Below are 26076 nucleotides of genomic sequence, written 5' to 3' on the forward strand. Positions count from 1 at the left end.
AAAATTATCCTCAGCCTAAATGGATCATTTTGGTTCATTATGCCCCTTACTTTCCACTAAAATCAATGTTGTAGCTGACATGGGTGATTGACGGAATTGAAAGAGAGGGCCTTGTCTCTCCCTGACCCTGATTTAATTCACCATATTGATTTAGTGATTTACAAGACCATGGCTCTGGAAATCCATGGCCATTCATTCAGAAAGTGCAATTATCCAATTGGAACAATGTATCCAAGTTTCTCACTCTGGCGAGGTTCTTTAAAATATATCTGGCTGTGGCCCATTGAATCAGCTGAATGGCCCTGTTCTTAGCAATTACATGTCTCTGAACTGCCATTTTATGTGATGCAATGAGGTGTGCTGGGTTGGGCTATGCTATGGGTTCATGTTCAGTGGCAGGGATCTAGCTGCCGATACCTACTGTAGGTCACAGAAGGAACACAAATGAATTACATGCCAGTTGTTTCAGACATGCCATAGAGATACCACATTGAAAATGATGAAAAATTGGGTCACTCTCTCATTCACCCCAATCACAATCATTTGTATCTGCCTCTCTATCTGTATCTGTCTCACTCTCTCAAGTACTTACTTCCCCCCACATCGACGATGGTGGCCTCTCTGGGTGTGAGGGAGGCTCTCCTCTTCATCTCAAAGGCAGTCCTGGAGTGACGCCTCTTACTTGGCGACAGCAGGTCCTCAGCAGTCATGTCTGAGATCTGCACCGCCTTCTCACAGTCAACCACCAGCGCCATGGTGTTAGAGTTCTTTAGGGTGGCATTAGGCGATGCCACTCCACTCACACACCCCCCTAACCCTGTCCCTGGTCCCACTCCCACCCCAGCAAAGGCATGATCCTGCTGCTCCTCCTGACTCTCTGTAACTTTAGACCCAGAGTGGGACACCTGTCCCCCAGCCTGTCCTCCATTGGTCTGGGCACGGATGTTGGCCAGGGTGCCCACCTTGCCTGTGTCCATGCCCTGGTGGCTGTAGACCTTGTAGCGGATCATGAGGATGATGATGAAGACGAGCACGGAGGCCACGATGATGCCACCAATAATGATGATCATGGTGCCGCCCAGGAACTGGCTGTGGAGGGCCTGGCACTGGCTGTACTCGGTCTCCGTGATGAACTGGACGCAGCCCACCTGCCGCGTGGCCGTCAACGAGGTGATGCCGTCGTCGTACACCGCCAGGACACACAGGTCGTACTCGCGCCCTGACACCAGGTCACGCACCAGGAAGTCCTGACTGGTAGACGGGATCATTCTATTGATTAAGAGAGAGAAACATGTCTTAGGATTGATGATGAACATGGTATATACAAGGAACTAATAATCTGTAGATGGGGAATATTTTGATGAGATGATTCATTCTGGGTAAAGAAAAGTTGTGTTAAAAAGTAGACTTGTCTATAGGGCTATGAGAATGGATATGGATGGTTCAAATAGACCGCTAAGACATACTTTTTTAAATCTTAAGACATTTTTCCACAGTATTATAATAGCGTTATGGTACACCCCTTGTTTTGAGGTGCGACCGAACTGTTACAGCCTATTGGGCTTACTAGTGGGACCGTCAAAAATGACTAACCTAAAAATCTATATTAAAAAGGTCCATAACAATGGATTTACCAGAAATGTATAACATGGAATGTATTGTGGGTGAAAGTAATCAGTGTAAAGGTCCTATCTAACCCTGGTCCAATGAGTTTGTAGAGAAAGACCATATTGAGATCAATGTCCATCCAAGGAGTAAAGCACGTGTCCAATAGGTGCCAATACTACCAGATAATATGGTGCATGTAGGCTTCAGAAGCACTGTAGAACCTATCAGCATCAGGAGATACTGTATGCTCCTCCAACACGAGCAATTTCCTCTTTTCCTTTTGGTACCGTATCTTTTCATTCTTACAATCACCCCTTTCAGCACGAAACTGAAAGGATTTGATATGATTGGACTCAATTTATCAGGAACGCTCCACTTTTCCAGATTATGTCCATTTCCGTGTCCCATTCACGCAGCTGTACAGCAGGGTCAGAAAAACTATGAAGAAAGAGGAAATAAAACTACGCAGTCCTTGGCCCGACACCGTTCCCTGTCATAATAGTCTGGCGAATCAGACCTTTGCAATGACAACAATATGCAGACTGTTGTGACAGAATCTACAAACTTGGCAAGACTGTACAGTAGTGTCGACCCTTGAAAGGCACCGTGACAGTGTGTGGTCATGTGTGTGATTTCCGACAGTGTAAGTGAGCAGTGGATCATCTGTACACAAAGGGATGCCAGCGACATCTTGAGCTGTGATTTAATGTCAGTCCCCATTTTGCATAACTCCCAAAAGCTTCCAAATCTCCCATTTTCATGGTGTGTGTGTATCACTAACTGGCTAACAAGTCTTGACATTTAAATTCACATCAACAGTTCAAAAAGCTGAGTTTGTAAACAACGCCCAGTATCATCTCATTAAGCCACCTTGCTTGAGGCAGAACACAGTAGAACACTTGGTGTAAATTAAGAAAACTCTCCTGGACATGGCAAAAGAAATGACAATAATTGAATGTTCACCCTATATTGTTGACAGTGTTGAGAGAATGGATGATTTAGGCTAGGACCTCACCCTCAATTGACTCAAGTGACTACAGTACTGAGCTGTCCGTCCCGGAAAGTCCTCCCCCGGGACACAGTGACTGAGAATGTGCATGGCTCAGTACAGTGTTAAATCACAAGGTGCTTGGGATCATTAGCACCTCTTTTCATTATAAACCAAGAAATATTCAAACTTTTCTGGTTGGAAAGTTTAACAATAAATTGTAAATATAATAATGGAAATGTCATTTTCATTGGTCAAATACATTTTATATTAGCGGAGAAATCTGTTATGCAAACCAGACATATTGACACAGTAATTAAATAGGAAGTATTCTCGGGAGTAGTTTGCGCCGACTTCCGAATGATCTAGTGCAGACACGAAAATGAATGAATTGATGTGAATTGACAAAATGAATTACATGGGGGGAAATAACAATAATCGTAACCCCGGCATACGACCTGAAATGTTATTACTGCCACTGCAACCCCTTCCTAATCTTTATTCACCCTGATTATCTTTGCATCTTTTTCTAGAGTCTTGTCCAATCCAGCACCAGCTAGAGAAGTGACATGCAAATCGCAAGGTTATGAAAGGTTCACCTCAGCCTTGGTCTTGACCCCCTCTTTTTTTTTCTCCCAAGAGTCATTGTAGCTAATGCTCTTACAGATGCTCTTGGCTACAATGAAATCTGAGTCCAAGGGATTTCCTCGTTCACATGTAGTACAAAGGCCTTATGGGTTTTCATGACAATACAACACATCACCTCAATGGGGATTGAACAATAGAAGAACATAAATAGGGTTCAGCTCCCTTAGCATGCTTCCATTTATCTTGGTCAACGTTCTCAATATCGCACTTACGTTGGGCAGGGAATTGGTTGAGTGTATTCCTGTTGAAAGACGGTGTTTATTAATTGCGGGTCCCCTGAGGTGGCCGTTTGGCTTGGGTAACTCCTCCAACCTATTGACTACTAAAAAGAGAGCACCTGTTAAGAGGAAGCATTATCCTAATCCAACTAGGTTCATGGAAAATTGGCCCACGAGTCTGCACTCTTTTTTTCCTCTCTCTCTCCATCTCGGTCTCTGTGTCCCACTCTCTCCCTCGCTCTCTGTGTCTCTCTGTCTCTTTCTCTTCCTCTCTCTCCTTTAATAGTTAATTTTATGGTCTGCAGGGAAAAAAAGAAGATGACCGTGCAGAAGAGAGTAGCTGGCGGGATCTCAATCCTGGATCCTATTAAAAGCGTGGCAGGGGAGAGGGAGGTTCTCTCCGTCTAACCACTTTAAAGGTGCTTTGAAGTCCTCTCATTTGCCTCACCTTTGCCTGTTAATTTGACTGGGAGCCCAGAGTCTCTCTCTCTCTCTCTCTCTCTCTCTCTGCGAATAGGGATGACATCCAGACTGCCTTTACGGAGATTCATTATAGCACAATGCCGAACAAAGTCGCCTTGATCTGGGCTGTGCAGAGGACCTTTATCTGGTGTTTCTGTGCTTTGGTTTATTATAGGACTTATCATGGACGTGGTGGCTCTGGAATAGGCTATCGGACATGAGACACTTTATGTGTTGGGGGCAAGGACGACATAACAAAACAGTTACAAAAATCAATTGAAAAAGGAGGTATTGGAGCGATGCAGGGAGACTGATTCCTGAAACACCCTTGCGGCAGATACCCCCCAAAATGAAATGACTCCGCAATGAAAGCCGGGTGCCAATTGTGAATAGGGGAGGAAATGATTCTCTCTGTGGGGAATTTTAGGGCAGAGAAATGAAACTGCTAGTTGTTTTTGCTTTTTCCAATCGTCACGAGACTGATTGACACCTCTAAATGAAGAGCCTGATGAGATGAGTGGAGCTTGAAATGGAACGCTGCTTTTTTTTTGGTAAATACCTACGACAATCCGCTTGTTGATCTCAAAACGCACACGCGGATCACTAATATTGATACATCTGTTTATTTAGTAGGCGTTCAAACACAATTTCCTAATACGCTGATTTCAAATGCACCACACATGCATCCTCTCAACAACATATGGTATCAAACATCGACCCGTAGTAAGAGAAGTCTTGATTGCGTAGACAGGAGGTAATGAAATTATTTCTATATACTGTACTCTGTCTGGACTCTTTAGAGAGGTGATAGTTTATGTGTGCTACAGGTGCCATCTTTCTATCAGTAACATACACTATTGTTCAAAATGTCATAATATTGGTAGTAGCGCTTACTAAAATCTCTGTTTTCCCAAGAGGAACACAAAATGTCCTTCCCACATAATCCCATCTGCTCGGATGCACTGTATCATTTCCTGAATGATTGGCGTGCAGTCCGGCGGAGAAAACACTGGGGGATTATGCTATGTGGATGATGGTGTATCGGGGATGTAGCGGAGATTTAAGGCATATCACTAGTGAGGTGTGTATGCCTAACTTATTTATTTATACAATTATCAGAGCTAGCTCTAGTCTCAGGCACACCTGACGACTAGGTTACTAATGAACCCCCATTGACTGAGGGGGAAGGGGGTGGGGGGTGGTGGTGAGTGGAGCATGCAACTTTGAATCATTGTGCTCTCTCTCTCTCTCTCTCTCTCTCCCCCCCCCCCCCCCCCCCCAAGGTTGCAGTTTTTTTATTATAATTCCCCAAATGGGCTTTTCCAAAAGCAAGGTTGAGGATAAGTGACAGTCAATTTCATTTCTCTGACTCTCTTGTGCAGTCCCATTCATATCAAGTACGTCAAGCGGCCCCAGAATGAAATTCAGATGGGAAATATTTAATGCTCTTTGTTAAATAAATGAGCTTGACAGGATTACTCATACCAGGTTGGGATAATAGACAAGCCAGAGGTGAATTCAATTAAAGAGTGACAATAAAAAATACACTTCTCAAGTATTGTTGAGTTAAGCAAAGTTTGACACAGTTTGAGGATAAAAATGTTGGATTCATGGGGCTGAACTTATTTTTCCCTGGTATTTTCTTAGCCAGCCTGGGGTCACCGAGAAGCACTGTTTGGGGACAGATTAGGAACACTAACACATAAACACAAATGTATTCTTAAATTTCAACGCATCAGGCTGCATTTCCACTGAGATACAAACATCAATTTGATACAGTTGAGTCAATGATTTAAATAGAAGTTGTTTGATAAAAGAGGGAAGCATGAAATACTGTTGGTGCCGCTGCTCTCAAGGGTACGCACATACCCGGCGCATACATAAAAACGCACAGGTGCACGCACGCATCCATGAACACACGCACGCTCACACACATAGTTAGACACAGCTGCCTGCCAGCTTCTCTAACAGCATGAAAGGGGACTGTATTGTGCCGACAGGCCTGGTTTTCACAGAGACTCTGTGCCACGCCCCATTATTCATTCCACTCACAGCATCAGTGAAACACTGCCCCTGGGCCCCAGGACGAAGAGCACAGCCAGGTACAATCAGTCTGTGGGTGGTAGAGCCTCTATCCAATTCACTGATGAACTAGGCCTCTCCCCTCCTGATCCTTAGCACAGATCGAATCCTGCCCACAATGTGGTATGTAGGACAAAAAGGTCCTGTTTGGTGAGGAAGCAGGTCATAAATAAAATCTGCAGAGAAGGCAGTGCCCACTACTGCCTGCCAAGCTCCCCATTCACCTGTAAGCAGGGGTCTGATGCATTATCGATGTTGAATGGCATCCACTGTGGTGAGGATCAGGCAGGGGAAAGTTGACACTTCCCGTTTAATCAGGATCGGTGGGTCCCCCACCGGACCGTTGAGCTAACGTAGGCTTATGCGATTAGCATGAGGTTGTAAGTAACAAGAACATTTCCCAGGTAGTATTGATATACTGACACATATCTGATATTGGCAGAAAGCTTAAATTATTGTTAATCTAACCGCACTGTCCAATTTGCAGGAGCTATTACAGTGAAATAATACCATGCTATTGTTTGAGGAGAGTGCACAGGGATGAACTTGAAAAGGCACATTTGGGCAGGCTTGATACAACATTTTGAAATGCAGTGGTTCTTTGGATCAGTCTAAAATGTTGCACATACACTGCTGCCATCTAGTTGCCAAAATCTAAATTGTGCCTGGGCTGGAATAATACATCTTTCTCTTGCATTTCAAATAATTATTTTTTAATCTGTTTTTTTTTCTTTGTATTCTCTTTTACCAGATCGAATGTGTTATATTCTCCTACATTCATTTCACATTTCCAGAAACTTCAAAGTGTTTCCTTTCAAATGGTACCAAGAATATGCATATCCTTGCTTCAATGCCTAAGTTACAGGAAGTTCGATTTGGGAATATAATTTTAGGCGAAAATTGAAAAAAAGGGGCGGATCCTTAAGAGTTTAACTTCTGGGAGGAATGTGTTGTGAAATTGTGATTTATTTTGTGTGAAGGAAGAAAGGGAAGTCTCCTCCCTCGCAAAAGTAAACTCTCGGGCCAACCCCCTCCCTTGTGCTAATTTCAACTGTGTTTATGATCCGGGTGGACACACGCGAAGCAGTAAACATGGAAGAAGTGAGTGAGGATGTTTTCAACCCAGCTATTTCAATTTCAGCAGTGTCCATTCTATCCCGTCGTTTAAGCCACAGCAACAGTTATGCTTAAAATGTTTGACTAGCAAAGGGGACGATTTCGCATGCTTGCCAACTGGAAACACACACCAAGTGATGTTTGGAGAACATTTCTACAAGCAAGCATGTTCAGCAAGCGGTTGATAGGACTGGCAGTGGGCAAAGTGCGTATCGGTGAGTATACATTTCAGATGAACTCGCGGCTTGCCAGCTGTATCATTCATCCTACATTACTATCAACTGGCCAGCTGTATCAGGCAGCCCAAAAAATATATTTGCTAACTATCCATTTGATTGATGAAGTTGAGAAAATGGCATTAACTAGTTTGCTAGATTGAAACTGCTGGACGGAAAGTTGGCTAACAGTTTTTTTTAGGGGGTAGTTCAGCTTTAATATTGCAGATAGATTGTGACCTCAATGTAATTGTCTGCATCACTTCCAATCCACCATACATTATATATATATATATATATAATGTATATATATAGTATATATATATAATGTCATGTATTACATACAGTGGGGCAAAAAATAGTCAGCCACCAATTGTGCAAGTTCTCCCACTTAAAAAGATGAGAGAGGCCTGTAATTTTCATCGTATGTACACTTATTCATCGTATGTACACACAAAATCCAGAAAATCACATTGTAGGATTTTTAATGAATTTATTTGCAAATTATGGTGGAAAATAAGTATTTGGTCACCTTCAAACAAGCAAGATTTCTGGCTCTCAGACCTGTAACTACTTCTTTAAGAGGCTCCTCTGTCCTCCACTCGTTACCTGTATTAATGGCACCTGATTGAACTTGTTATCAGTATAAAATACACCTGTCCACAACGTCAAACAGTCACACTCCAAACTCCACTATGGCCAAGACCAAAGAGCTGTCAAAGGACACCAGAAACAAAATTGTAGACCTGCACCAGGCTGGGAAGACTGAATCTGCAATAGGTAAGCAGCTTGGTTTGAAGAAATCAACTGTGGGAGCAATTATTAGGAAATGGAAGACATATATTTTCTCATTTTGTCTGTCATAGTTGAAGTGTACTTATGATGAAAATTACAGGCCTCTTTTTAAGTGGGAGAACTTGCACAATTGGTGGCTGACAAAAAAAAATTTTTTCTCCCCACTGTATGTACAGTATATACTGTATTCTGGTAGGGTAGGGGTGGTATACAGAAGACAGCCCGGTTTGGTAAAAGACCATGTCCATATTATGGTAAGAACAGCTCAAATAAGCAAAGAGAAATGACAGTCCGACATGAAGGTCAGTCAATCCGGAAAATTTCAAGAACTTTTAAAGTTTCTTCAAGTGCAGTCGCAAAAACCATCAAGCGCTATGATGAAACTGGCTCTCATGAGGACCACCACAGGAAAGGACGACCCAGAGTTATCTCTGCTGCAGAGGATAAGTTCATTAGAGCTATCAGCCTCAGAAATTGCAGCCCAAATAAATGTTTCACAGAGTTCAAGTAATAAACACATCTCAACATCAACTGCTCAGAGGACACCGTATGAATCAGGCCTTCATGGTCGAATTGCTGCAAAGAAACCACTACTAAAGGAAACCAATAAGAAGACACTTGCTTGGGCCATGAAACACGAGCAATGGACATTAGACCAGTAGAAATATGTCCTTCTGTCTGATGAGTCCAAAGTTGAGATTTTTGGTTCCAACAGCTGTCTTTTGTGTGACACAGAGTAGGTGAACGGAAGATCTCCGCATGTGTGGTTCCCACCGTGAAGCATGGAGGAGGAGGTGTGATGGTGTTGGGGTGCTATGCTGGTGACAATGTCAGTGATTAATTTAGAATTCAAGGCCCACTTGGCCAGTATGGCTACCACAGCATTCTGCAGCAACATGCCATCCCATCTGCTTTGCGCTTAGAGGGATTATCATTATTTCCAACAGTACAATGACCCAAAACACGCCTCCAGGCTGTGTAAAGGCTATTTGACCAAGGAGAGCGATGGAGTGCTGCATCAGATGACCTGGCTTCCACAATCACCCAAACTCAACCCAATTGAGATGGTTTGGGATGAGTTGGACCGCAGAGTTAAGGAGAAGCAGCCAACAAGTGCTCAGCATATGTGGGAACTTCTTCAACACTGCTGGAAAATAATTCCAGGTGAAGCTGGTTGAGAGAATGCCAAGAGTGTGCAAAGCTGTCGTCAAGGCAAAGGGTGGCTACTTTGAAGAATCTCAAATATGAAATATATTTTGATTTGTTAACACTTTTTTGGTTAATACATGATTCCATGTGTGTTATTTCATAGTTTTGATGTCTTCACAATTATTCTACAATGTAGAAAATAGTAAAAATAAAGAAAAACCATTGAAAGAGGAGATGTGTCCAAACTTTTGACTGGTACTTTATATTTTCCCCTAACCCTACCATCCCTCCCCTAATTGGAGTAAACTAATGGACAACAACTCTTAGGCTTCTACTTCCATCTTATACATACTATATATACATTTAAGGACACAGTATAGTTTACATTTGTATATTTTGCTTGTTTTTAGTGCCATCCTTCAGCTCCACTCAACCCCTCCCATCTATTTCTGAACACTATCCAGTTTTTAAATCTATTTAGGCATATTTTTCAACTGTGCTGTGATGTTTCACAAAAGTTCTGAACCTTCTTATTCTGACAGATACTACATATTGTAAATTAAATATATATATATATTTTTGGTAAGAGTATTATTGTGTTATTAATTGATTGACTATGCCTTTTTAATTCACCTGGCATTGCTAGCGTTATCTCCAGGTAAATGTTGCAATTCTTTAGCCTTTTCTGTACCTGTGAACAAGCTACATATGTATGGACAGTACCAAAACAAGTGATCTCTTCGCAGGAAAAGCTGCAGAGCTGGGATTGTTGTCTCCCCCATTTACTGTATATAACATTCTATTGCTTGCAAGAATTTTGTATAATAATTTAAATAGAAAAACTCTTAAGTTTGAATCCGGCACTGTTTTGGGTATCAGTTTATAAACCATGTGCCATAGAATAGGGAAATCGGAAATTTCTTCCCAACTATTTTGCGATCGATTTGACACAGCTGTCAATTTTTTGTCCTTAAATGGAACTGTTATACTTTTTTTATTTATCACAATTTTGGTCTTTAATGCAGGGCCGACAGACAAGACAACTTTCTCCCCTTCCATTTGTGGTAATTCTGCAATTAGTTGGTTGTAATTTTGAGTAGAGCAGACATTTCCATATATTTTTGTTAACAGCAAGTTTGACAACTCCACCAGTCCTATTTATGATATCATTAACACAGATTATACATATTGTTTCAAAAAATGTAGTTTCTCAATTAGTATATTTGAGTGTAATCATATTTGTCTATAAATATATAAATATACATACACAGATGAAGTTGGATGTTTACATACACCTTACGCCAAATATATTTAAACTCACTTTTCACAATTCCTGACATTTAATCCCAGGAAAAAATCCCTGTTTTAGGCCAGTTAGGATCACCACTTTATTTTAAGAATGTGAAATGTCAGAATAATAGCAGAGAGAATGATTTATTTCAGCTTTTTTACATACACTCAATTAGTTTTTGGTAGCATTGCCTTTAAATAGTTTAATTTGGGTCAAACGTTTTGGGTAGCCTTCCACAAGCTTCCGACAGTTGGGTAAATTTTGGCCCATTCCTCCTAACAGAGCTGGTGTAACGGAGTCAGATTCGTAGGCCTCCTTGCTCGCACACGCTTTTTCAGTTCTGCCCACAAATTTTCTATAGGGTTGAGGTCCGGGCTTTGGGATGGAATACCTTGACTTTGCTGTCCTCAAGCCATTTTGCCACAACTTTGGAAGTATGCTTGGGGTTGTTGTTCATTTGGAAGACCCATTTGCGACCAAGCTTTAACTTCCTGACTGATGCCTTGAGATGTTGCTTCAAAATATCCACATAATTTTCCTTCTCATGATGCCATCTATTTTGTGAAGTGCACCAGTCCCTCCTGCAGCAAAGCACCCCCACAACATGATGCTGCCACCCCCGTGCTTCACGGTTGGGATGGTGTTCTTCGGCTTGCAAGCCCCTCCCCCCTTTTCCCTCCAAACATAACAATGGTCATTATGACCAAACAGTTCTATTATTGTTTCATCAGACCAGAGGACATTTCTCCAAAAAGTACGATCTTTGTCCCCATGTGCAGTTGCAAACCATAGTCTGGCTTTTTTTATGGTGGTTTTGGAGCAGCGGCTTTGTCGTTGCTGAGCGGGCTTTCAGGTTATGTCGATATAGGATTAGTTTTACTATGGATATAGAACCATGGGACCATGACGGCTGTATGGTCCCATGGTGTTTTCCTTGCATATTTTTTTTATATTTTTACAGATGAACGTGGTACCTTCAGGCGTTTGGAAATTGCTACCAAGGATGAACCAGACTTGTGGAGGTCTACAAGTTTTTTCTGAGGTCTTGGCTGATTATTTTCATTTTTTCCCCCATGATGTCAAGCAAAGAGGCACTGAGTTTGAAGGTAGGCCTTGAAATACATCCACAGGTACACCACCAATTGACTCAAATTATGTCAATTACCCTATCAGAAGCTTCTAAAGCCATGACATCATTGTATGGATTTTTCCAAGCTGTTTAAAGGCACAGTCAACTTTGTGTATGTAAACTTCTGACCCACTGGAATTGTGATACAGGGAATTATAAGTGAAACAATCTGTCTGTAAACAATTGTTGGAAAAATTACTTGTGTCATGCACCAAGTAGATGTCCTAAACGACTAACAAGAAATGTGTGGAGTGGTTGAAAAACAAGTTTTAATGACTCCAACCTAAGTCTTCAACCGTATAACATGTTAATTCCCATCATCAGTCTGAGTTGAGTTCACCTTAGCCTAGCTAAGTGGACTGGAGCTAGGCTTCTAGAAAATAAGCTGGGTGCACAGCAACAGTCTCTCTCTCACAGCTATTCCATCACCATGTATCGTATGTAACCACTACAATTTATGGGAAGAACTATGGGCAATAGCACTGACTTAGTTGATTTGACCATGACTGGGATATAAAGTCTATTTTAGTTGACATGCCTGTGTGATGTGTCTGAAATACATAAATAAACATGTATTCTCTCTTTTGAATCACAAGCTCTTTGCTCTTACCACAGTAAAGTAAAACAATTTAATAAAGACCATGTATGCCAAACATGCTCTGAAAAAGTGCGTTTGCAATCTATCAATTGAAAAATGAAAATGAGTTGTTTATACAAAACTTTATTGCATTTGGTCACCCCCAAAATTAGGCCATTAAATGGTTAGTTACTTAGTTGCATCCTTCCTCAGGGAACTGTTTGTGGATAGCTGACAACAGGGTGGCAGGTCTTTAGATGTGCTGCTCTAGAGTTCCATAGCCCAGAAGACTCGCCTGGGGACAGAGGGATGGACACATGTTATTTTTTTTAAATAAAAGTCTGGGAAACTTTTACAGGGAGGAGAGAGCATGCGTTTGAGTGAGTACATTAAATCCAATCCCAACCAGTGGCCCAGGACAATATGCTATGCTATCACACCGGCAGACTGCCACAGTGAAGGAGATTTACAGAGTGAATCAAGTGTACTGCTACGAGTGGAGCTTACTTCTATGTGCTTTGGAGAGATCTCAGGTAGTTGGTCAGCGGGCTCTGGAGGTCCTTGGACCATTCTGTCGCTATGGTAACTGGAGAGAGACGGAGGTAGTGAGTGTGCTTGAAATACAGTCCTCACCCCTGACCTCCCACTGGCCCAGGGCATTCTTCCTAAACCCTGGAATCACAGTCTCTCTGACAGGGAGTTACTCCAGGATTATACAGGTGTATGGTGTACAGGGCTTCTCCACTTATATGAGTTGAGTATTAGTACTCTTGATACTGAAACAGCATCATGCAATTCAAAGAAAAACAATATTATGACTTACTGACAAAGTGTTTGTTCTATGTTCCTGCTGGTAGCAAACCTCAACCTGGATGCAGATACAATGTCCTGCCTTGTAGAATGGTGGCATCTATCTCCACCAGGCTCAAAGAAAACAGACGACAAACCTGAAGAGATTAACAAAAGAAAATGGTGCCTGCATTTAGGGTTCATGTATTAGTTTGCCTATTTCATGATTCATGTCTGTAAATGACAACAATAGAGCTGATTTAAAAAAAATATGGCATGCCATCCAATCAAATTATATTATGGCACAAGGTCCAGCTCACGAACAATTGCTACCTCAATTTATTCCATCACAACATCATGCTCCTCCTTATTTGACTGTAGTTAGTAAACTTAGATGCCTGTGATTGGCTGCCAAATTGGGTTTCAACAAACTGCCTCAAAGATGGTGATGTTGGAAGAAATTAGCTTGTCAACATGCATTGCTTTTGACACATGCCACGATTCTTGCTTTACGTCTTACCGTCGGTAGCTAGATAATAGATAAATTGTTTGATAATGGCAGTTTAGTTTATCATCTACTGCAACCAGCTATGTGTAAAACTGAAAGACTCTGGCTGTAAAACGCAACAAGTTAGCTAGCTAACTAGATAACCAACAAGCTAGCTAGCTACTGTAGCTGGCTTGACACTCACTCCTTAACGTTAGCTTACCATGCTTTTCAGGACAACTCAACATTCTTCTTGCCAATCCCTTCGACTCCTTCTTGCCTACTCCTGTCTCTCAGTCTTCTTCTAGGTTCAAAACGTTATGGATGTAGACAGTCCGGTGTCTTATTGTCAAAGAGCAACCCACTCATTATACAGCCACCTGGTGCAGTCAATGGCTCAGTGTTCGAGAGCTGGTCACTGGCTAAGCGGCATCGATGTTATCTCCGATTTCCCAACGTCAAATAAAAAAGTGACACATCACATTGATACATATCTGCACTACATATTATTGTTTGGGGGGGGGGGGGGGGTGCTAATGTCAAACATGGCATTTCACATGACGTGACATGAGTCTTGATGGATTCTCGCTGTTCACGTGTGAATCTGTCCACGAAAGATTAGCCAATACAGAACACACCTAAGGACTGCCTGCCTGAGCCAGCACGCAGGACAGGCATGACCATCCTCTCAAAACAGACAGCAATTATTTCATCATTTATTCATGGTCTAACCTCAGTGCCCTCTACCTGGTGGAGAGGAAGCACTATAAACCACGCTAGGTTTCCCCACCATGCTAATCAGAGTGAGCGCTTCAGCTCTGCATCATATGATGAGCAATGCTCAACAGGGGTCAACAACAGGGCTCTTCAAGCTCTACACCATGCACTTCAGGTAAATAGGAATAAATATGAATGGTTAGAAAATGTACTTGTCTGAATAATTAATTTCCCTAAGCACTCAGCACAAAATGGCTGTATGTTGACCTTTGCCCTGCAACCTGGTTCTGAAGGTCTGGCTCAGATTGGGGTGTCAGAGTCCCCTGGCCATGCAGATGGTAGGTGTGCGAATGCTATGTTATTGTATATGAGCCTAAACAGTTATTTTGTCATTCTCTCTACCGGCTATTCAGCATGCTACCATTTCTATCCACACATGCTATAATTTCTAACGAGATCTCATCCATGACCCTCCAGGAGACTATCTATGACTCTCCAGCATTCACCTAATCTGTAAAACACACAGATACCGCGTACGTCTTAAACACACACTCTCAAATCGTCAAACTGCAGTAAATAGCTATCCAAGGTATTACCGAATGTTAATGTGGCATCTGTACTACCCTCATAATAGTCATGTGTCCTTTTCCCAGTGCAGTTTAAGCATCTATTATAAATTCCTTTAGTGTGTACCAGAAGATAAAAGCACCAGAGATACTGTATAGTGATCCAATGGAATGCCCATTCCCCATGTAGCCTTCGATGAATCAGTGGTGGAGGTCGTTTTGCATGGCTCGGTGCTTCGGGTGGCTGAAGATTTCAATTAAGGACCAATGGAATGGTCTATAATGAGCAAACTCTCCCTACCCGGGGCACACAATACGAACTCAACCATTGTCACGACGCCGCGATGCAACCAACCAACCAGCCAGCCAATGATAAACATCAGAGACCCGTGAAACCACTGCAACAGCCTTGAGATCCCACAATCTACCCAAATTAACAGCGAGACGATTCCATTCAGCATTTATCCCCAGATGAGAGACTGTCATTCGCCATCACCCACAAAAAAAACAGAAAAAAACAACCTCTATAGAGCCGACAACAGTCAGTCTCGCTAAAATGAACTGGGTGAGAATCACAGGCAGGTTGAATAGAGTTTTGATGGCGTATCAGTGCCCCAACATTAGGAGTTATTCATATTCCCAGCGCAACGCTGCCTTCAACCGCCGCGGTGTAGGGATGGGATAATTCATTGTCTTTATGGAAGAGGAAGAGATAACAAATCCCCACGTGGAGGATGTGAGATCATTTTAGCTTCAGGTAAACAGTGTGGCCTCGTATCTTCACAGGGGGAGCCAGACTAATTTGAGGGAATTAAAGAAACCCCCTCAGTGACAAACACACGGAACCCACGGCCATAGAGCAGACTGGCACAGTAGACCATGAGAAAGGGCTACGTGGGTTGGATTGCGATGACAATGGCACACAAACTTGAAAGACAAAAGCGTACATTGGTTTCAGTAAGAGACTTTGGCAGAGGCAAGGGTGGTGCTTGTGCCAATTTTAAGATTGGGGGATCTGGGTGAGATGTGTGGTTGGATGTGTGTTGCTGCCCATCTGCCAGTGTCACTCCTCCCCTCCCGCCATGTGAATCATCTGTGGCCTGAGAATGCTGTGGTCCTGCGGGCTCAGCCCACGCTGATAAGAGTTAACTCTCCACCCCCCCCCGCTAATGTGGAATGGTGCAGAGGACGGAGAGTCGTCACCTGCCACGGACAGACATGTTACCGATACGGAGGGGAGAATCGCAGGATCGTTTGCCAGACTCTGAGCAAGTCAGAGCGAGTCAGAGCAGGCTGGTATTGCTTTGGGATAGGTTCCTGTAATTGTCATGGCCATCATCCTAATTATAGAAGCCAACAATGTCATCACTGACGTCAGTCATTACTTTCAAGCCCGTCATCTATTTCCTGCTTCTGGTTGTCACCATCAACAGCCGAACCATCACCTGCAATCACCTTACCACCATATGAAAACTCCCTGAATAAAGTTGATCAGATCCATTGTCATCTGTGCGCCGTCGATATCGCATAATATATATACACCCGGCAGGTAGAGTAAAATAAAAACACTTATCTCCGGCTTTTATTCCACTGGAAGAGGAGGACATTTGTGTTAGTGCTAAGTGTGCGGTAGCTGATAAAATGGAGAATACAGTACATACCGGCGGGATGAGAGATTAAGAACAACAGAGGGAATAAAAGTAATGTATCTTTCCTCTCTGCAATCGCTGTAGGCGGTCATGCTAAGAGGGCGCATTTATGCAATTAAAGTCTGTGTGTGCCGTACCGCATGCAAGAGACCCTGCTGACAATGCATTTGGCTATCCTCGCTTCGCGAGTTAGTGAGGAAGCTTTATGTACATGCCATTAGGCTGGGTAAACACATCAGACCCTGAATTATGTGATGAACAACGGCATTAAAACAATCTCTTTAATATGTAACTAACATACACGACTAACGTGTCTGTTCTTTTTGTGATTGAATGTTTTTTAACCCATTGTTTCTAGTAAGGTACACAAGACAGGAACACATAGACAAAGAAGCAAGCGACAAGATCGAAGAAAACATACAGTTCCCATCCCACAGGACTCCCAAAAACCCAAAGTTACATTAGCGGTTCACGATAGCAGTCTTTTTTTACAGTCATATGCTGATGCAAGAGCAGATCTGTTTCTCTCACCCGGCCAATGTATTCGTGCTACAGATATTTCTATGTTTATAATGTAAATGAATGGTAGCACCCACTGTTGTCTGTTTAACGAATGCGGAGCCTGCCAACGTGAGGCTGTCGTCTTCTTGACTGCTGTTAATCCAGCCAGACAAATACGTCGCTGTCTGGCAGATGGGTCTAAAGTAGTGTCATCATTTAACAATAAAACAGATGGTGAACATGGTACACTTCTACACATTATATCAGAGAGATGGGAGGATACAGCCCCAGAAACATAAAACCTCTCAATTTTGATACGGTTCTAGAAACTTAAAATAATTTCACAAATATATACACTTATTGTACACTGTTTTAAATCGGCTTTATCACGGTTGCAGCCGACAGTATTTTTCAGTGAAAACACGCTTCTGATGGCCTTCAGTTGCACACAGGTGTTCGGCGCATGCGAGATAGCAAATTAGCACAGCTGGTCCCTCTGTCTCCCGTCTCTCGTCCGTAAACTCACGCTGCAACATGGGAGACATTGTCGTGTGGGAACATTAACCATATAAAAAGGTGTGTATTCATTTAACCTTTAGTTTTTTTAAAAAAACATTATTTCTGGCTGATATGAAAGAGAAGGTATATCTCCAAAACCGTACAGCAAGCGATGCATGTTAATGTTCTGACCCAGCGCCAGGGGTCTTCACAAAAAATGACTTGCAGTCGGTTAGGGCGTCTACTTGGTGTCATTTTCCCAACAATTGTTTACAGGCAGATTATTTCACTTATAATTCAATGTATCACAATTCCAGTGGGTCAGAAGTTTACATACACGAAGTTGACTGTGCCTTTAAACAGCTTGGAAAATTCCAGAAAATTATGTCTTTGTCATGTCTCCACCTCCTATTGGAGTCAATATTTCAAGCCCTACCTTCAAACTCAGTGCCTCTTTGCTTGACATCATGGGAAAATCAATAGAATCAGTCAAGAACTCAAGAACTTTACAAACGCCTGAAGGTACCACGTTCATCTGTACAAACAATAGTACGCAAGTATAAACACCATGGGACCACGCAGCCGTCATACCGCTCAGGAAGGAGACGCGTTCTGTCTCCTAGAGATGACCACATGACCTTCTCCCATTCCTCTTCTGGATCATCCAGATGGGCCTGGACATGCGCTGGCTTGAGCAGGGGGACCTTGCGTGCGCTGCAGGATTTTAATCCATGACGGCGTAGTGTGTTACTAATGGTTTTCTTTGAGACTGTGGTCCCAGCTCTCTTCAGGTCATTGACCAGGTCCTGCCGTGTAGTTCTGTGCTGATCCCTCACCTTCCTCATGATCGTTGATGCCCCACGTGGTGAGATCTTGCATGGAGCCCCAGACCGAGGGTGATTGATCGTCATCTTGAACTTCTTCCATTTTATAATAATTGCGCCAACAGTTGTTGCCTTCTCACCAAGCTGCTTGCCTATTGTCCTGTAGCCCATCCCAGCCTTGTGCAGGTCTACAATTCTATCCCTGATGTCCTTACACAGCTCTCTGGTCTTGGCCATTGTGGAGAGGTTGGAGTCTGTTTGATTGAGTGTGTGGACAGGTGTCTTTTATACAGGTAACGAGTTCAAACAGGTGCAGTTAATACAGGTAATGAGTGGAGAACAGGAGGGCTTCTTAAAGAAAAACTAACAGGTCTGTGAGAGCCGGAATTCTTACTGGTTGGTAGGTGATCAAATGCTTATGTCATGCAATAAAACATTAATTAATTAATTAAAAATCATACAATGTGATTTTCTGGATTTTTGTTTTAGATTCCGTATCTCACAGTTACAGACCTCTACATGCATTGTAAATAGGAAAACATGCAAAATTGGCAGTGTATCAAATACTTGTTCTCCCCACTGTAGCTACCATAGCATTTCACAAAATGTAACAACATAACATCTGGTTATGAAACAACAAAATGTTAACATGGATGCAACTGTAGGATAAACCATAAAGGGTGGCAGTAGATATTGGAGGGAGGAGTTTAATGTGCATCTTCTTGCGCCATCTTGCACTTGAATGACCTCTAACCTGTGAGCTTCTTCGTGTGGCTTTCTGGCAGACTAAATGCTGTGTTGCACAATTTGGGGAAAACTTAAAATGCAATGTAGGGGGTTCGGAACATAGGCCCTCACAGAATAGCAAATATAACCCAACCTGACCTTATCAAGGTAGACACTCTGTGTCAAAGCTCAACAAGACAGACAGGGTATCCTCAGTCACACCATTGCCGTCGGGTCTACGTCTCACCAAACGGCGGGCGTTACAAACACTAAGAATCTATTTAATTTGATCCGCCTCTACGCTGCCCCACTGATCATTCCTTTGAGAGGCGCCCTGCTCCGGAGAAAAACATCACACTCCCTCCAAAAGCCCTCTAACCTTGTCACATGACATGAGTCATGGCAAATAAAAGGCAAATATTTTACCAGTAGTTGGCAAGAAGCCACGTGACCACCCTTGGTTGAAGTCAGGACATGATCTTTGCAGCACCTGAGTCACACTGGGTCCAGTAGCACTTGCAGTTACTACATTTCTACTCTTCCCCAATGTTTTATGTGTGTGTGTGTGTGTGTGAATGTGAGAGAGAGTCAGAGAAGGTATTTTTTTGTATGTGCCACACACACACCCACATCCACTCACACACCGACGCACACACACAATCGTCCGGAGCATCTGCTTCCCTCTGTTGGGTCCTCAGGTGGCACACAGGGCTAGTTCAGCCCACTTACACTGTTGGCCATCTGGCTTAGGCTATATAAGTGGCCCATCACTTTACACATGGCAGAGAGACTCCCTGCTAGGCTGCCCTCAACCCATGGTACACACTCCTGCCACCACTCAGTCTTATGATGTGCATGTTCACCAGACAAAACCTAGTGTCCCAAAACCAAATCCTTCTAGCCATCTCAAACTGCCCATACATTTTAGCAGAGCCACAAGATGGAGACTATTTATCTCTCGTTGTTTCCAGACAATGAGACGTAACTGTACAACGTCAGAGCTACAGTAGGAGCTGCACAGACACATAAAACACAACGACAGTACACCTCTCTCTATGGACGAGTTGCGAATCGATAGATTTGATGAATTGGGGGATAAATATGGCACTGCAAGTGGCTTCCTCAAATCTGCCCGATTACATGAAGTGGCTTTGAGCTGAAAGAGGGTGTAGGGAGTGTGGGGCTCAGAACACCTTAATGCCTTGCAGAGAAATCCCAGTCATCCACAATCACTAAGGGGCTTAGCCACAGACTTTGAGAAGAAACACCCCAAGAGCATATAATGGATTTACTATCAGTGGTCCTCTCACAAGCGGGATTGTACATTGGCTTAGTTAAATTGAGTATTTCACGAATGAAATCTGCTTGGAAAAACTCCCTGAAAATCATTGTGGGACACTTTCTGGGAGAGGAGAAGTGGACAAAGTCAGCTTAAAAAGTTCATTTGTTTTTGTATGACTTCACAGTGCAGGCGGCTTGTGTGCTTCCTACGTATCAAACTGTTTCTGCTCTGGATTGTAACTTAAAAGAGCAGGTGCGTACTTCGTATAACATTCCCGCTAACCAAATTAGTGTAATGCTTCGTTTGGTCGAAGTAGTCAAATGAGTCCTGCAGAGTTTTCCCCCAAAACAAATTAGATTGTCTATTCAATTCACCACAACAGCATCCAAAACGTAATAGCATTGACCTACGATACAATGCAAATAGTTTTAAAATCCCATGGAGGACAATTGGATGGCTTGTGTTTGTGTGTGCGCTTATGAGAGAGCGCGTGAGCGAGGGCGAGAAAGAGAGAGAGCGCATGCGACTGTGTGTGTGTGTGTGTGTGTGTGTGTGTGTGTGTGTGTGTGTGTGTGGGCATGCATTCACACACGCGTGGGTGGACGTTCATGAAGACACCGAAACAGGGCGAGTGTTCATATTACTAAAGGGTAATGAAAAAGGCATGGCCTTATCGCCCATCATTTCCGGTGCATCAATACACCTCGACCCATCCTCCTCATTCAATGGCGTAGACCTCCGTTATGACATCCACCAATAGGTAACTCGACCAGCGTCTCTCTTACATTCCGCTGCATTAACTCCTTTACAACAGGAGTGGCCCGTCGGCGGCTGCCGTTAAAAAAATAACTAACTGGGGCCAGCGCCTCCCTCCCTCGTTATCGCTACGGCTGTCGCGTGTCTGTCTGCTTAATTAATCGACACACTCTCAGGGATGGAGGAGGTGGCGTGTCAACGCCCATGATTAAAAATTGATCTGGGGCATGGGGAGGATGATGATAACTCTGAGCAAGACGCCGGGGATTAGCACATGATTATGGGCCTGGGGAGGTGACAGGGCCTTTCGCTGAGCTCGGCTGGATTTGGACCAGAGGAGGACAAAGGGAAAAGTGCTGCGGTGACTGTGCAGTACAAAAAGGGCCTCACTCAAGCCCATGTAACCAGCTAGAGCCAAGTGGCGTCTTTGAACTGTCGCCCTTGAATTCATTCATTATTTTTCATGGCTTGAGTACAATTGGCAGTCATTGAAGCAGGTTTTTGGTACTTGTGTGAATGCCCAGTTGATGCTAGGGGGTGTTATCCAATTAGTTAATAGTAAGTGAATAATTTAATTAAGAGACAATAGCCTAATGGTTAAGTAAGTGCGTAATGCCATGTGTGTGTGTGCGTGCACACATATTAGTAGAGAATTACAAACAAATTAAATAAGGAAGGCATGAGTTGTGGGTGAACTAACTACAGGCAAGACTCGGTAGAAGAATTGGGGAGAAACACACTGCTCACACATTCTCCCATTGATTGATAAAAACATACCATGACTGGGGTTACAAAGCTACCCGTAATTTACCAAAGTTACCAGAATCTTGAGTGATTTTGGTCATTAACAGAAAATCTATGGGAATCTATTGTAAGTTCTGTAATGTATACTTGCAAATAGCCTAATTAATGAAGAAAGGATCAAGAATGGCATTATTTTCAATTCCTTCTAACTCGCCCAACTATTGAATTATTTTCACAGCTGTTACCAGTTTGACGCCAAAACATTGACAACAAATACATATTGGCATAGTAAAAAAAATATCATATGAAGGCTATTTAATGCTGCAGCCCTCATATTAAACACCAACGGGTATTAATTAAGTTGATGGTTTGTATTTAGGATAATGTTTTACAGCTTTGTCCTATTTTTTCTTTGAAAATCATCTTATTAAATCGCATGTGATAAGGCCGCACAGAGAGCCAGGGATAATTACACACACTTCTGATATTCTGAAGTGCATAGATATTTTGTGATAGATTACGTAGAATCCATGAAAGATACCATAATGCTGGTAGTTTACTGGTAAAACCTCGAAAGTTTCCAGTAATATGCCCTGCCTTTGTAACCCGGACCATGACACAACATTCCTTTTTTTTTAAATGTTTTTAACTTAAGTTCAGGACATAATTGGATCATTCCAGAGTTGAAACAGGGATACCAGTGTGTGGTTTTAGGGTTATGGGTCATCTTACCACATAGTACACTCCCTGCAGCCTTCCGGCAAGGAGAGTCATGCTAATCATACCATCAATCATTTAAGATGGGGGAGTTACTGGCTTGGAGGGGAAGACTATATATCTAGGCTATTTTCTGCTACATGTTGGGGTTTTGGAGGGGAGAGTCTCTTCTCCATGCTATCTCCCAGTTCGCACATTAACCGTCTGCCAATCACCTCTGAGGAAGTGCAGCTTCCAGAACTATTACTTGGAGCCTAATGACATGCTGCACTTCCTCATCTCCATGCGTGGCCTTGGTTAAGCTCATAGTACCACGTGAGATAAAAGGTCTGGCTTCAAATTGAAAATATCCTCTATTGCCCACATGAGAAGTCAAAGGAATCGGTCCACATTTCCAGCTCATTTCGTGTTGAGCTAAAACACTTGATCCCTCTGCAGTCTCGTCATAAACCTCGTTACAATCTCTTTCCAGAGAGTCATCTATTATTTATTCCACAGCAACGTGATCGTCACGTAATTGATATGCAGCCATGGTAGCATGCAGAGAACCAGGCCTGTGTACATTTAGGGAGTTGAGTTTTTTGGGGGGGCGGAGATGAGACACCCAGATTGGTTCATGTCTGGGTCTTCTGGTAGGGGATAAAGCCAATCGTCCCCTCGCTGCCCTTTCCAACAGAGGCATACGTGAGGAGAATACACTAAGATGTATAAACCTGGAAAAAGGGGAACATCACCGGATTCTAAGAGGCCAGCCATAGAAAATGTGAGCAACACAGAGGAAGAAGGAACACTTCTAAGGCTAAGCTTATAGATTTAGAGTCAGACGTGGTATGGTACTTTGAAGAGCAGTGTGTGTGTGTGTGTGTGAGAGATTGGCTTGCACAACGAGCATAAGTGTAGTGCACATGGTTATGTGCAGATGAGCATATTATGTGTGATCTCACAAACACTAGCTGAAAGCTTCAGCACGGTGGACGCATCCAAATGAGATATCGCACGTGATGGCAGCCTATCAGAATCCCCAACATCTTTTCCAGGCTGTAAATAACTTAAAAATGCCACCATGGGGTGTAACCTTGAATAAAGCGTTTCCGGTTGGTAGGCGGACGAGGAAGAGCAGGTTGGGATAATCATCTGTCCCACCTCAACATGCTCAACACAGCACCTGGTTTCATTTGGATTGGCAGGCCTTACAACCAACAGCTATTGTCTAATAGAGATTTCACAGCCTTTTTGTTCGTTTCATTTCATCAGTTCAATCGACTGATGTGGACATATGGTCCCTTTTGCTTTTAAACACATTTGTGTGTTTTGACTCAAATCTTCGAGAGTCGATTTATACAAAGGCGTGTTTTCCCATCGACATCTTACACAACGGTTCATGTTATACAGTTATTGGCATCTGATGACAGAAAAAAAATGTGTGTTATGTTGCCATTCTTTGTTGAAATATGCTGTCGAAAGGCAGGCCACAACATTCTCTTTCTTGGATCTCTATTCGAGATCTCCATGCGAGAGCCAATACTATGTGAACCTGATGAGTCATCCTTTAAGCTTTGCTGCCCATGCCAGTTTGGAGGTTAGTTCCAATGAAACATAACACCGAAGACTGTAATGTGCAGAGTCGTTGACAAAAGAACCAAGGTTGGCCGGCTCGTTCCCTCGGCCAAAACCGAGGGAACTAGTTAACCTTTATCTATCATTCTCTGTACAGGTGTTATGCTGCACCAATCGTGCACAGTGAGACAGCCACGTTGAGGGTATAACCCGTTGCTCGGGAGAAGCTGTGTACAGCAACGTAATGCTCTTCGGTTTGATTCTATTTTGATTTCTCACGAGGCAATGCCGTGAACATGTCATGTACAACACCAAAAGGAAATTACCTGTCACGTTCAAAAATCGGGTGTGGGCAACAAGTCTTATCAAAACCATAATTCGGGGAATTCACTTATGCCACGCTCTGTTCCGCGCCACGCATCCTGCTTTGCCAAGCCTTTGTTTAGAAGAATCCCTATGATTTCGTGTTTTTATTTGTTTCGACTATATATAGTCCTTATAAGGACTGTCTGAGAGACATCGCAGGTACACTTCAAGTAGACACGCGTTTGCATAACAAATGATCCCACTGGGCCCAAACGTCCATTCAGCGTCGGTTCAATTGATTCAACCAGCGTGTGCCCAGTGGGATTGGCTTTGTCGCAACCCAGAAATGTCAGCTCAGAGGGGCCAACGAAAAGGCCCCAAATAAACAGGCGATGCAAGTTGCATGTATACTGATGAACCACTCCGGTATAAAACCGTCAAGTGAGTGGATTGGCGAGCTCATTAGTCGTCACAAAGTATTAAAACCACCAGTGGTGTAAAAATCACAGCGACAAAATGTCTGCTCCCTCAAATCTTTCTCTTCGCTTCTTCCCTTCTTTCCTTCTTTCACCGTCTCCACCTACAGTGCTCTTCCACCCATCCCTAATAGAACCTCAAGCAGAGGGGACTTAAAAAGTAGAGCATGAATGTGCATGTGCAACGGTGCCATTCTATTGCGGTGGGGCCTTTACTCACCGGGGGGGGGGCGCGCATCACAGAGCGGGACTGAGACTGAGAGGAGCTCGGAGGAGTCGGCGCGTCCCACAGTCCTGTAAAGTAGAGGCGTTAAGGGGAATTGAGGAGGAGTGACTATTGCCAAATGTCCAGCTGGGTCCAACTGATTCCTGGTGACACCCCGCATGGAGACACCATCAATGGCATCGATGGGCACCGCCCGAGTGACTGTGCCAGCAAATATACAGCGGGCCCTTGACGGACCTCACAGCCGGTCCCGTGTGCTTCAAGCCTCATCCGTCTGATATAAACTGTCAATCACTCACCGACATCAGAGGAATGGCGGAGGCCGTGTCCCAATACTGTCAAAAGCCTTCCTTTCATAGTCTCATTTTATTTTTTGGCCATTGACATGTGAGAGGAGGGCATTAATCAAATGGCCACCGGATTATTTACATTGACACCCCTCCGCCCCAACTGTTTTTTACACTGCTGCTACTCACTGTTTATTATCTATGCATAGTCACTTCACCCCTACCTACATGTACAAATGACCTTAACTAACCTGTACCCGCACATTGACTCGGTACCGGTACCCCCTGTATTTAGCATCGTTATTTTTATTTGACACGTTTTTACTTTAGTTTATTTGGTAAATACTTTTCTTAACTCTTCCTTGAACTGCACTGTCGGTTAAGGGCTTGTAAGTAAGCGTTTCGCTTACAAGGTCTACACTTGTTGTATTTGGCGCATGGGACAAAAAAAAGTTTGATTTGATTTACACTGTATCACATACATCTGTCAAGTCATTTTAGATCGGTGGTCTGGAAGGAAAGGACTATCAGGCCCTAATTGGGCCAAAATGAACATTTGCAAGAAACATTTGGATGGAACCTGTTTTTTCTTTTATTTTATTGTTGTACAGAAATGCCTAAAATGATCAAGAACACATTTTGAGTAGGAGCTGGACCAAACCAAAGCGAACATAGAAGCTCATTTGCAAC

The 26076-nt window shown here is 43.1% G+C and overlaps 1 protein-coding gene across 2 annotated transcripts in view; it reads right to left on the reverse strand.

Moving 5' to 3' along the window:
• The window catches only part of LOC110503574 (leucine-rich repeat and fibronectin type III domain-containing protein 1-like protein), a 116409-nt gene that overhangs the window by 13380 nt on the left and 76953 nt on the right, over positions 1 to 26076 (reverse strand). Inside the window, exons 4-6 of one of the 2 annotated variants that reach the window (XM_036961479.2) lie at positions 13102 to 13225; positions 12786 to 12864; positions 10700 to 12573 (exon numbers count right to left, since the gene is read on the reverse strand). In XM_036961479.2, the coding sequence (XP_036817374.1) occupies positions 13204 to 13225 (22 nt within the window). In that variant the 3' untranslated portion in view covers positions 10700 to 12573; positions 12786 to 12864; positions 13102 to 13203. Of the gene's footprint in view, positions 1 to 592; positions 1270 to 10699; positions 12574 to 12785; positions 12865 to 13101; positions 13226 to 26076 lie in introns of those variants that run through there. The other variant, XM_021581973.3, reaches the window with a different exon arrangement.

Source organism: Oncorhynchus mykiss, chromosome 24 (genome assembly GCF_057628025.1).
Source record: "Oncorhynchus mykiss isolate SJ-2025 chromosome 24, ASM5762802v1, whole genome shotgun sequence".
Lineage (NCBI taxonomy): Eukaryota > Metazoa > Chordata > Actinopteri > Salmoniformes > Salmonidae > Oncorhynchus > Oncorhynchus mykiss.